The sequence below is a fragment of the Leucoraja erinacea genome, chromosome 19, assembly GCF_028641065.1.
Source record: "Leucoraja erinacea ecotype New England chromosome 19, Leri_hhj_1, whole genome shotgun sequence".
NCBI classification, from domain to species: Eukaryota; Metazoa; Chordata; class Chondrichthyes; order Rajiformes; family Rajidae; genus Leucoraja; species Leucoraja erinaceus.
In genome coordinates this window covers 6530453-6543136 of record NC_073395.1, presented here as the reverse complement: position 1 = coordinate 6543136, position 12684 = coordinate 6530453, and the positions used below count along the sequence as shown (strand labels likewise).

At 45.5% G+C, this 12684-nt stretch overlaps 1 protein-coding gene across 3 annotated transcripts in view; it reads left to right on the top strand.

Moving 5' to 3' along the window:
- Positions 1-12684, top strand: part of fgd4a (FYVE, RhoGEF and PH domain containing 4a) — a 158297-nt gene that overhangs the window by 120095 nt on the left and 25518 nt on the right. For all 3 annotated transcript variants that reach the window (XM_055650178.1, XM_055650179.1, XM_055650180.1), the window contains exons 7-9: positions 2626-2782; positions 6718-6856; positions 12010-12068. In XM_055650178.1, the coding sequence (XP_055506153.1) occupies positions 2626-2782; positions 6718-6856; positions 12010-12068 (355 nt within the window). The remainder of the gene's footprint in view (positions 1-2625; positions 2783-6717; positions 6857-12009; positions 12069-12684) is intronic.

Below are 12684 nucleotides of genomic sequence, written 5' to 3'. Positions count from 1 at the left end.
TCAGGTGCTGCATTCGCTGTAAGGCATCGACGCTAGCGCTGCGCCACCGTGACTGCCGGTGCTGTCTGTACGGAGTTTGTACCGTCTCCCCGTGACCGCATGGGTTTTCTCCGATATCTTCTGTTTCCTCCCACACACGTCGTAGCTTTTCACTGTACCTCTGTACACGTGACAATAAATTAAATTGTAAGATTGAAACTGAATGATTGAAACTCCAAAGACGTTCAGGTTTGTAGGTTAATTGGCTTGGTATAAATGTAAATTGTCCCGTGTGTGTGTGTGTAGGATAGTGTTAATGTGCAGGGATCGCTGGTTGGTGTAGTCCCCCTTTGCTCTCCCCCTCCCTCATGGCGCCCCCCCCCCCTCCTCCTATGTTCTTTCCCTCGGCAGTGGCGCCCTCACTTCCACGCGGTCCATCCTCGTCTGTCAGTCGGCGCCATCATCGACCGCCGCACCGACCTCTCCACTATCGCCACCGGGACCTCCCCAGCCGCGCGCGGGCTCTGCCGACCCAGGCCCCCTCGGCCTGCCAGGAGGCGTCTGCCACAGCGGCCTGCCGGGATGAGCCTTATTGCCATAGCCCACAATATTATGAAGGACACAGAAGGCTCTTTCAAACAAGTGGGAAGAAATAAAAGCTCAGGAATTTAGGAGTCAGATATTAGTCATGGTAAAGGATTGGTGGAAGGCCAAAAAAAGCTGCATGAATAAACAGACCATTTTCAGGTGTGTGTTCCATCCTTTCTGCAGCGGGGCCATGACGAATTATCATTTATATTGATGACTGAGATGAAAAAGGCAAGTGTAATGTATCCAGATTTGATGACGGTTCAAAGCTGGAGTGGAAACTGAGCTCCGTGGAGGTCACAAGTGTTTACAAAATGACACAGATGGGTTAAGTGAGGGGCAACTGCTCTATGTGGCAGGTGATGTGGTGAGTATGACACTGACATGTGGAGTATGTTGTCTCTGTACTGTACACTGACAATGACAATTAAAATTGAATCTGAATCTGAATCTGTGGCATTCTTTGCCACACAAGGCTGTGGAGGCCAAGTCAATGGATATTTTTAAGGCAGAAATAGATAGATAGATTCTTGATTAGTACGGGTGTCAGGGGTTATGGGGAGAAGGCAGGAGAATGGGTTTAGGAGGGAGAGATAGATCTGCCTTGATTGAATGGCAGAGTAGACTTGATGGGCCGAATGGCCTAATTCTGCTCCCGTTACTTATGACCTTACGAGGTAGAGTGTGAAGTGCGGAAATGGGAGGTTACTCGTTTGATCGGAAGAAAGCAGCCACAGGATGTGTCCTGCAACATGACAAGCTCAGGGTAAATGCGGGTACTTTACATTTGCCTTTTCATCTCTGGTCTGTGGTGGCAGAAGTGAAAACTAACTGTATTCCTTCAGATGTGGCATTTACTTTGACATACTGTCATCTTTTCAGTTCTTAGACATTTCAGTTCCAAACTTCAAAGAATAAAGCTCCATTATCCCCTTAGCCTTTTAATATTTGTTTTGGCAATGGGAGGGTGGGGAGAGGTTCTTTATAGTTAAATAGATTGTCAATCATCTCAAATTTTGCAAAACTTTTTGTTGCTGTTGATCACAGTTGTGGCTTTGGAGAGAATAACGGACGGAGATCATAACCTTGATGAGGCTTTCTGCCAAAGGTCTGCTTTTCTTTTTTAAGTAGTGGGTTTCTTGACCAATTCACTGATGGGGAAACATCAGCTCCAGTTCATATACCAATGCCCCATCACCCAACATGCTGTAGACAGGCACAAAATGAACTAATTCACACAGCCAACAGTCAGCCTATCAGGGAACCTTCTTGCCTGAGGTCATCAGTTGCCGGCCCGGAATTGCTCCGTATTTTTTTCTTCACTTCACATTCCCCCTCCCCCCCACTATCCCCACAACAACCAGCCTGAAGACAGGTCCCGTCCCAAAACGTCACCTGTCCTTTGTCTTCAGAGATACTGCCTGAACCGCTGAGTTACTCTAGCACTTTGGTATTGTATTGTATTGTATATCTTTATTGTCATTTCCCAGAGGAAACAAAAAAACGTTGCTCAACCAGAGTCCATTCAGTGTGCATTAAAAATAAATAGAAATAAAAATACATATATCATGAACAAATTTAACACTCTACTAAACATTCAACAGGCGTTCCGATCGGCAGCGGCACAACAGTGGCTCTGCTGCAGTGTGTCCAGGTTGGTGGTTGGTGCGCGATACTTTGGCAGGGGGCAAAGTCCGTTTATCAGTCTTATAGCCTGCGGGAAGAAGCTGAGGAGCATCCTGCTGGTTTTGCAGCTAATGCTCCTGTACCTCTTCCCAGATGGCAGGATGGAGAATATGTGATGCGATGGGTGGTAGGGGTCTTTGATGATGGAGATGGCTCTGCTGATACATCTCTTCCTGTATATGTCCAGCAGGAAAGGGAGTGGAGCACCAATAATCCTGCTGGCGGTCTTCACAATCCTGTCTAGTTGGTGCCGTTGGTACGCCTATAAACCAGCATCTGCAGTTCTTTTTTCATTACAGTGTGCTGTAGATTCATTCGTTGCTCATCTTTACGAGACTACATTTTTGTAATGGCCGCATTTCTATCCTGCAGGAATACCACGCCACAAATAGGAGATATTTTGCAGAAGTTGGCCCCGTTCCTGAAGATGTACGGTGAATATGTGAAAAACTTTGAGAAGGCCATGGCACTTCTGAAAACGTGGATGGGCAGATCACTGCAGTTCAAAGCTATTGTTGAGGAAATTCAGGTAACAACAAGGATGACCCAACTCCCGCACTCTAGATGTGATGAGTAACTTGGGAGTGAAACTCTTACGATTTGACATTGCACGTATTAAACGTGATGGTGGCATGATATATTGGGAATGCATTTTTAAAGTGTGATTGCAACATCTTTTGCAACATTTGAACTGAGCCTGATGAGAAAATGTTTGTCCAATTGCATGGAATAAGATGCATGTTTTTACTAGTACAGACACCAATAAATGTGCTGGAGTAACTCAGCAGGTCAGGCAGCATCCCTGGGCATCACGGATAGGTGACGTTTCAGGTCGGGACCCTTTTTCTGACTAGGAACCACACACCACACTGATTTGTAGAAGCATCATCGTTCATTCTCCCAAACCTCCTCTCACATCCAACTCTCCAGCAATGCAAGGCAGAAGAAGCCACAAGGAACTGTAGATGCTGGAATCTTGAGTCAAGCACAAAGTGCTGGAGTAACTCAGCGGTATCTGTGGAGGGAATGGACTGGCGATGTAATGGGTCGGGACCTCTGTGGTAGGGAGGGCGAAAGCTGGATTTGCCTCTTTTGCAGGGTCCCAATCTGAAACGTAGCCTCCGTTCCCTCCAAAGATGCTGCCTGAGCCGCTGAGTTACTCCAGCACTTTGTGTTTCAATGAGAGACAGACGTTGGGTGGTGTGCTGCAACACTCAGCACTGACCTGCACAGCTGCCACAATGCCAATGACAACACAACCATCTCCATGTTCTATTCCAAGGCACAAAACTTACTGAGTTGAATGTTTGTTACCATCCTTCATTGTGGCTGAACCTAAATCAGGAAAGGTCCTATCATGATGATGATGATGATGATACTGTATTGTCATGTGTACCTATGCACCATGGCACAGTGAAATTCTTTGTTTTGCATACAATCCAGTAAAATCACACTATCATTTCAATTGAATTATTGAACTGAATTGAATAGGTAAGCGCAGTACAACAGTGCATGATTGTACTGTATTAGACTTCACTGAGACGGTACACAAAGAGTCGCCATGTTTCTGGCGTTTCAAAGTTCTTCAGAGGGCAGGCTTGTCTAGGCCTTATAGGCCCGTTGTCATGGCGGCACCGATCCTCCCCTCCGTCCGCCGCCATTTTGTAAACGGCCCTTTGTCCAGCATCCGCCACCGTCGCAGTCCTCCTCACCAGTTCCCGGTCTTCCGGGTCGAACGGGAGATGAGCCTGGGATGACTCCAGGTGGGTTCCTGGTTCCACGGCGGGCAAGCCTGGCCTGCTGTCGAGGTGAGGCCGTTGCTCGCCAGGAGCTCACCATCGCAAGGACTACAATGGTTCAGGAAGATAGATAACCAGAGAGGGGCAATGCATGGAAACCTTGCCAGCAGTGCTCAGGCCAAGGAACTTTGGCTTGGTGCGGATTTTCATTCTGCAATATCTTTTGATGCCCCTGGCCATTGTTAATTGAAGTGCTTTGATTGATCCAGCTATGATTATTTAACACAGTGAATTAAAATCGAACTGGAGTGCTCCATCGAGTGTTGAGACAGATGATCGGCAACTGTGGCAGGGATTGAATGCCATCACCTCCTACAAGGCGACATTAGGAGGCAGCTCAATTGTCAGCGAAGCATCACTCTTGACGAGCTCAATACGTTTTATGCACGCTTTGATAGGGAGAACACTGATGTGCCTTCCCGAGCCCCCATTCGCCGTGATGGTATTTCAGTCACAGTCACAGCTGTCAACGTCAGAAGATCCTTCAGGGGGGTGAGCCCTCAGAAAGTGCCTGATGGTATACCCGGTCATGTTCTAAAAACCTGGCTGGAGTTTTTACGGACATTTTCAACCTCTCACTTCTGAGGTCTGAGGTTCCCACCTGCTTTAAAAGGGCATCAATTATACCGGTGCCCAAGAGCAAGGTGACGACGTGCCTCAATGACTATCGACCAGTGGCACTAACGTCTGTGGTGATGAAGTGCTTTGAGAGGTTGATGGCGCAAATCAATACCTTGACAAGAACCTCGACCCACTGCAGTTCGCTTACCGCCACAACAGATCTCACTGGCTCTCTACTCCGCTCTGGACCACTTGGACAACAAAAACTCATATGTCAGGCTGTCATTCATTGACTACAGCTCGGCGTTTAATACGATCATTCCCTCCAAGGTGGTTACCAAGCTCTCAGATCTGGGTCTTTGCGCATCCCTCTGCAATTGGATCCTCGACTTCCTCATCCATTGACCATAGTCTGTCCGTAGTGGTGGAAATGTGTCATCCTCGATAACAATCAGCACAGGAGCACCTCAAGGCTGCGTGCTCAGCCCCCTGCTGTACTCACTCTATACTCATGACTGCGTAACCGGTCATAGAGCGAACTCCATCATCAAGTTCGCTGATGACACCACTGTTGTGGGACGAATCACTGATGGTGACGAGTCAGAGTATAGAAGTGAGATTGACCGATTGATGGTGGAATGGGCCAAGAACTTCAAATTCCTGGGCGTGCATATTTCCGAAGATCTTTCCTGGTCCCAGCACACTATTGCAATTATAAAAAAAGCACATCAGCGCCTCTACTTCCTGAGAAGATTACGGAGAGTTAGTATGTCAAAGAGGACTCTCTCGAACTTCTACAGGTGCACAGTAGAGACCATGCTGACTGTTTGCATCGTGGCTTGGTTCGGCAACTTGAGCGTCCAGGAGCGGAAAAGGATGCAGAAAGTTGTGACCGCTGCCCAGTCCATCATCAGCTCTGAACTCCCCACCATCGAAGGGATCTATCGCAGTCACTGCCTCAAAAAGGCTGCCACATCATCAAGGACCCACACCATCCTGGCCACACACTCATCTCTCAGCTGCCATTAGTTAGAAGGTACACGAGCCTGAAATCTGGTGCATCCAGGTTCATGAACAGCTTCTTCCCCACAGCCATCAAGCTTTGCTATATAGACAAACTGAACTGTTCTGTATTTATGCTTACCATATTCTGTTGTGCTGCAGCAAGCAATAATTTAATTGTCCTATCTGGGACACATGACAATAAACTCTCTTGACTTAACTTTATTAACTGACAATCTCATCAGAGAGTAGAAAATCAATTCCAACTTCTTTAATATGTAGCAAGGAACTGCAGATGCTGGTTTAAACCGATGATAGACAACAATTGCTGGAGTAACTCAGCGGGACAGACAGCATCTCTGGAGAGAAGGAATGGGTCCATTCAGAGATGCTGTCTGTCCCGCTGAGTTACTCCAACATTTTGTGCCTGACTCCAAATTCTTTAATTTAGTTTAGTTTAGGGATACAGTGCAGAAGCAGGCCCTTCTGCCCACCGATTCCATGTTGACCTGCCATCCCCATTCACTAACACCATCCTACACACTAGGGACAATTTACTTATTTTTACCGAAGCCAATTAACCGACAGAACTGTACGGAGAGTGGTGAGTCTGTGGAATTCTCTGCCTGAGGTGGAGGTGGAGGCAGGTTCTCTGGATGCTTTCAAGAGAGAGCTAGATGGGGTCCTTAAAGATAGTGGAGTCAGGGGATATGGGGAGAAGGCAGGAACGGGGTACTGATTGGGGATGATCAGCCATGATCACATTGAATGGCGGTGCTGGCTCGAAGGGCCGAATGGCCTACTCCTGCACCTATTGTCTATTGTCTATTGTACGTCTTTTGGAGTATGGCAGGAAACTGGAGCGTCCGGAGAAAACCCACGCAGGTCACGGGGAGAACGTACAAACTCCGTACAGACAGCACCCGTAGTCAGGATTGAACCAGGGTCTCTGGCGCTGTGAGGCAGCAACTCTAACACTGTGCCACCATGCCGTCCCTGAGAGCGTAATGTTCTGTTTCCCCACAAGTGTGCTGTGTCATTTAAATTTAACGTTCCACTTGCGAAATCGGACCGCGGTTTGACAGAGTGTTTGTTTTTACAGAAACAAGAAATCTGTGGGTCCCTGACAATCCAACATCACATGCTGGAACCAGTCCAACGAATTCCCCGCTATGAGCTCCTGCTTAAGGATTACTTGAAGAAACTACCAGAGGACTCGTTAGACAGGAAAGACGCAGAGAGTATGGAAATCTCAAAATTAATTTCTAAATAGACCAATGATATGATTTTCTTTGTTTTGTTTGGATTTTAATCAATCGCCTCAAAATAATGCTTCTGAATATTTGACAAAGCCAACTTCATTTTCAAACACATACTTTTTTTTTGTTACATTTTCTTTTCTTTAAGCTCTGTATTTATCCCACCCAACATGTTTGGATCAGTGCTGCTGATTCTGATGACGGCAGAACGTTATATTTTATTATAGATTGTAGGGCAGACAATCTCCGTGGATTGTCACCTTGTCGTGGTGGAGAAGCTTGTGTGGTCCTGAGATCCTGAGAGCGTTGCCGTCCGGAGCTGTGCTCCTGGTAGGGCCACCCATGGCAGTAAGGTCAAGGGGGAGGTCTCTGACACAGAGCAATCCAACCAAGACCTCAACGGTGGAACAGGCGGAGGACGATGGCTGACCTTAGTTGAGTGTCACAACGGCTGGGCAGGAGGATGAAGGCTGCAGCAGAAAAGGGTCTCTGGTCGTCTTGGACTCCATGTCACTGGATCCTGACCCAGATCTGTCAAGGACCAGTCTCCCCACATTTAACAAAGTCACGCACAGGCGCCTTCCATATAGGGACCTGGAGACACCGATGGTCAGCCATGACCTAAGGGGGCCTAGAAACATAGAAAATAGAAATTAGGTGCAGGAGTAGGCCATTCGGCCCTTCGAGCCTGCACCGCCATTCAATATGATCATGGCTGATCATCCAACTCAGTATCCCGTACCTGCCTTCTCTCCATACCCTCTGATTCCCTTAGCCACAAGGGCCACATCTAACTCCCTCTTAAATATAGCCAATGAACTGGCCTCGACTACCCTCTGTGGCAGAGAGTTCCAGAGATTCACCACTCTCTGTGTGAAAAAAGTTCTTCTCATCTCGGTTTTAAACAATTTCCCCCTTATCCTTAAGCTGTGACCCCTTGTCCTGGACTTCCCCAACATCGGGAACAATCTTCCTGCATCTAGCCTGTCCAACCCCTTAAGAATGTTGTAAGTTTCTATAAGATCCCCTCTCAATCTCCTAAATTCTAGAGAGTATAAACCAAGTCTATCCAGTCTTTCTTCATAAGACAGTCCTGACATCCCAGGAATCAGTCTGGTGAACCTTCTCTGCACTCCCTCTATGGCAATAATGTCCTTCCTCAGATTTGGAGACCAAAACTGTACGCAATACTCCAGGTGTGGTCTCACCAAGACCCTGTACAACTGCAGTAGAACCTCCCTGCTCCTAAGAAGAAGAAGTAGGGCAGAAACACATTCATGTTCTGATTCTTCATTTTAAAACCATTATTATTTTTCTTTCCCCCTGTGGAAACTATATATTATCCTCTAGTCAATGAAGACAAAGTAACCGGGGATGGTACAAGCAGTTCCTGCATCGAGCAGACGCACAGTTCATTCTCCTGTTGTCTCCTTTTGTTCTCTTCACCACTGCATTACATTCATTTTAGATTAGTTTGCAGCACTGATTTCAATACCTATCATGATGGAATAATGTGGAACAAGAACAGGCCATTCAGACCATTGTGCCTTTGAGAGAGCTATCTGGTTAATCACATTCCCTTGCCCTTTATTAGATCCCTGCCAATTTTCTCCCTTTTCCAATATCCTTTTGAAATTTAATCTTCAATCACCGTTTCGGACAGTGTGTTCCTGATCGCAGCCACTTGCTACAATTAAAATAAACTTTCTCACCTTCTTTGCCAATTTCCTACCCTTCTACCGCTGCAGATATTTCCTTCTTATTTATTATTTAATGGTTTTCATCACTTCAAACCTTCCCTGACCTTTCCTGCCCTGAACTAAGCAATACTGCCTTGATTCTCTCAGCAGAACTGAATGCAAGCATCCATGGAACTGCTTGAATAATTCTCATCCCCCTTAAAGACCTGGCACCTTCCCAAAAGGTGCTACTTAGCCCTGGACAACATGCTCCCACTGGGATCTAAGCAATAGTTTTTAACTTTTCTCACTGTGCTTCAGTTTATAAGTATCTCACTTTGTAATATCTCTCTATATGTTTTCATCTAGCCTTGCCCAGTTCTCTTCTTTCCTTTAAAACTCACTCATTATTCTTACCAAAGGAACGCCCCATGATTAAAACGTTCCATGTATGCGTCTGCCCAGTTCAGCAGTCTACTGATGTCCTTTGAAATCTTTCAAAAGGCATTTAAAATGTACCTCGCTGCAGACATGGTGACAACATTGAGTAGCTGTGTATCTCTTTCATTCATGGTTGGAAATGTTGCCCTATGTTCCAAAACCCAGGTTATTCTTGAATTTATGATCAGTATTTTAGTTTAGAGATACTACTCAGAAACAGGCCCTTCGGCCCACCGAGTCCGCGCCGACCAGCGATCCCCGCACATTAACACTATCCTACACACAATAGGGACTATTTACAATTATACCAAGCCAATTAACCTAAAATCCTGTACATCTTTAGAGTGTGGGAGGAAACCGGAGATCCCAGATTAAACCCACACGGTCACAGAGAGAATGTACAAACCCCGTACAGACATCACCAATGGTCAGGATTGCACCCGGGTCCCTGGCGATGTAAGGCAGCAACTCAACCGCTGCGCCTTCGTGCCGCTCTGTGATGTAGCAGAATTATTGACGGCCAGGACCTAAACAAGAAACATACCCCAAGACCAACAAGCTGGTTGAGAGACCAACGAGCATTCTTGATACTGACCCATGTAGGACATCCTCCTGTACTGACTAACTCACTTTGTTTGCATTCATTAGGCCAATTTTTAAGCCACATTTACACTGTCCCTTTCAACCCATCAACTTCCATTTTGTTGACTAGTATATTGTGTTGTTCATAGAGTTGCATGGCACAGAAATGGGCCCTTTGGCCCACTGTGCCCATACTGACCTTTCTTGCCCATATGCACTATTCCCATTTGCGCTTATTCAGTTTCCTTCTATGACACACCTCTATAGGTGCCTGTCTAAATGCCTCTTAAATGCAGTGAGTGCATCTGATCCTATTGGTGCGTTTTAAATTAGCTTCCTTCTATACAGGCGCACCTATGCAGCTGCCTGTCTATATATCTCCTAGACAGGTGATTGTTTCTGATTTCACCACCTCCTCTGGCAGCGAGTCCCGGATATCAGCCACCGTCCTTGTAAGAATAACTTCCCCCTTAATTTTCCCTTTTAAAAACCTCTTTAACTAGTTGAACCTTTGCCCTTCCACTCCCATTATCAAAGCCTTTTAAAAGTATAATTATACATGGGGATAGAGTGTTGCCAGCAACTGGTTAATTATCACCTATATGGTTTATCTATTTACTGAATCTATTAGTAACTACTTACTATTTAATAATACTCTGTTCATGTTACTACTTATCACTGTGTCATTGGCAAACTTGGATAGAATCCATAGAAACATAGAAATTAGGTGCAGGAGTAGGCCATTCGGCCCTTCGAGCCTGCACCGCCATTCAATATGATCATGGCTGATCATCCAACCCAGTATCCCGTACCTGCCTTCTCTCCATACCCTCTGATCCCCTTAGCCACAAGGGCCACATCTAACTCCCTCTTAAATATAGCCAATGAACTGGCCTCAACTACCCTCTGTGGCAGAGAGTTCCAGAGATTCACCACTCTCTGTGTGAAAAAAGTTATGTGGCTTCTATATCACATAAATATGGTAAATAAATAATGTCATTGTGGACACTAGAACTGTAATGCTGAGAACTATATTCTGCACATTGTATCTTTCTCTTTGCTCTTCCTATTGTACTTGAATTTGACTTGAATGTATGAACACATCAATGTAACATCTCCACTCAGTCCGCCTGGGCCTACGCGATCATTAGATCATATGCGATAGAGGTAGAATTAGGCCATTCGGCCCATCAAGTCTACTCTGCCATCCAATCATGGCTGATCTATCTCTCCCTCCTAACCACCTTCTGCTGCGATTTCTCAGTTGGCAAACACTCCCCCTCCCATTCCCACACTGACCATTCTGTCCTGGGCCTCCTCCGCTGTCAAGAGTGAGGCCAAACGCAAAATGGAGGAACAGCACCTCATATTTCACTTGGGCAGCTTACACCCCAGCCGTATGAATATTGATTACACTAACTTCAAGTAACCCTTGCTTTCCCCCTCTCTCCATCCCTCCCCCCACACTAGTTCTCCAACTAGTTTCGCTGTCCTCCTGATTAATTTTACTGATTGGATGCCTAGTTGTCACCTTCTCCTCAGCCAACGTCTGACTTCATGACAGAAGAGAGATCAGATAAGATTAGATTAGATAGATAATACTTGATTAATCCCCTTTGTCATTGATGAAGAACCAGGAAACTCTTTGGTCTAAAGATACAGCCCAAAAGGCAGCATTGATCAATTCCTGTTAACTAAAAATATTGAAGGATAGGCTCAAAGGTGAATAGTGAAATTGTATTATCCATCAGACCTATGGAATACAGTATCAACCTGAGGAGTTAAATGGTTAACGTGGGCTGGTAATTTCACGGACCTGTTTCTGTGACGTTACCAAGTTCATCGTTTTTCACATCCTCGTCAGTTCTTCCTGGGGCTGGGGCTGATGATAGAAAGCTGCTATCATTTTCATTTGGAAACATGGCAGACGTGAGGATGACTGTGTGCAGACAGCAGTTTCAGCTCTTGTGTGAGAAAGAACTGCATATGCCTGATAAAATCGAAGGTCGCCACAAAATGCCGGAGTAACTCAGCCGGTGAGGAGGCAACATCTATGGAGAGAAGGAATGGGTGACGTTCCGGGTCTGAAGAAGGGTCTCGACCCGAAACATCACCCATTCCTTCTCTCCATAAATGTTGCCTCCTCACCCGCTGAGTTACTCCGGCATTTTGCAGTTTGAACTTTGTTCCTTTCTCGAAGATTTCTTCACTCATGATAAAATACTCACAAAAGTTCCACCTGATTTTTTTTTTCTTCTTCAGTCAAATGATTTCCTTAACAATTACTCTGTCCTTTGTTTTCCACCAGTTGTAGGCTTGGACAATTTAGTTTAAACCTCTTTAGTTAATGACTGCTTTAATAGGACACGTTCAGATTCATTAAGATTTTGAATAATTAAATGGTACATTCATTAATCTATTTAACATTCACAGAGTCGCTAGAAATTATCTCCACTGCAGCCACGCACTCGAATGCTGCAATCCGTATGATGGTGAGTGCAAAGAATTTAATTTGAATTATGTGGTTTGGGGTTTTTATAAAGAGTGTTTGACAAGTTAGTGCTATTAGTTTTCAAGTGAAAGAACAAACAGTGAAAAAGTGTCAAAACACGCACCTCCAGATTCAGGGACAGTTTCTTCCTAGCTTGTTATCAGGCAACTGAATCATCCTATCACAAGCAGAGAGCAGTGCTGAACTACTATCTACCTCGGACTGTCCTTGATCAGACTTTGTGTCTAAGAAGGAACTGCAGATGCTGGAAAATCGAAGGTACACAAAAAAACTGGAGAAACTCAGCGGGTGCAGCAGCATCTATGGAGCGTTGCCTATTTCCTTCGTTCCATAGATGCTGCTGCACCCGCTGAGTTTGTGTACCTTGATCAGACTTTGCTGGCTTTACCTGGCACTAAACGTTAATCCCTCATCACGTATCTATACACTGTAAATGGCTCGATTATAATCATGTTTTGTCTTTCCGCTGACTGGATAGCACGCAACAAAAGCTTTTCACTGTACCTCTGTGCACGTGACAATAAACCAAACTGAAAATAAATATCATTGATACATACGGTAGATGCAACATTTCTTGCTGGTCAGGGAAGAGGTGA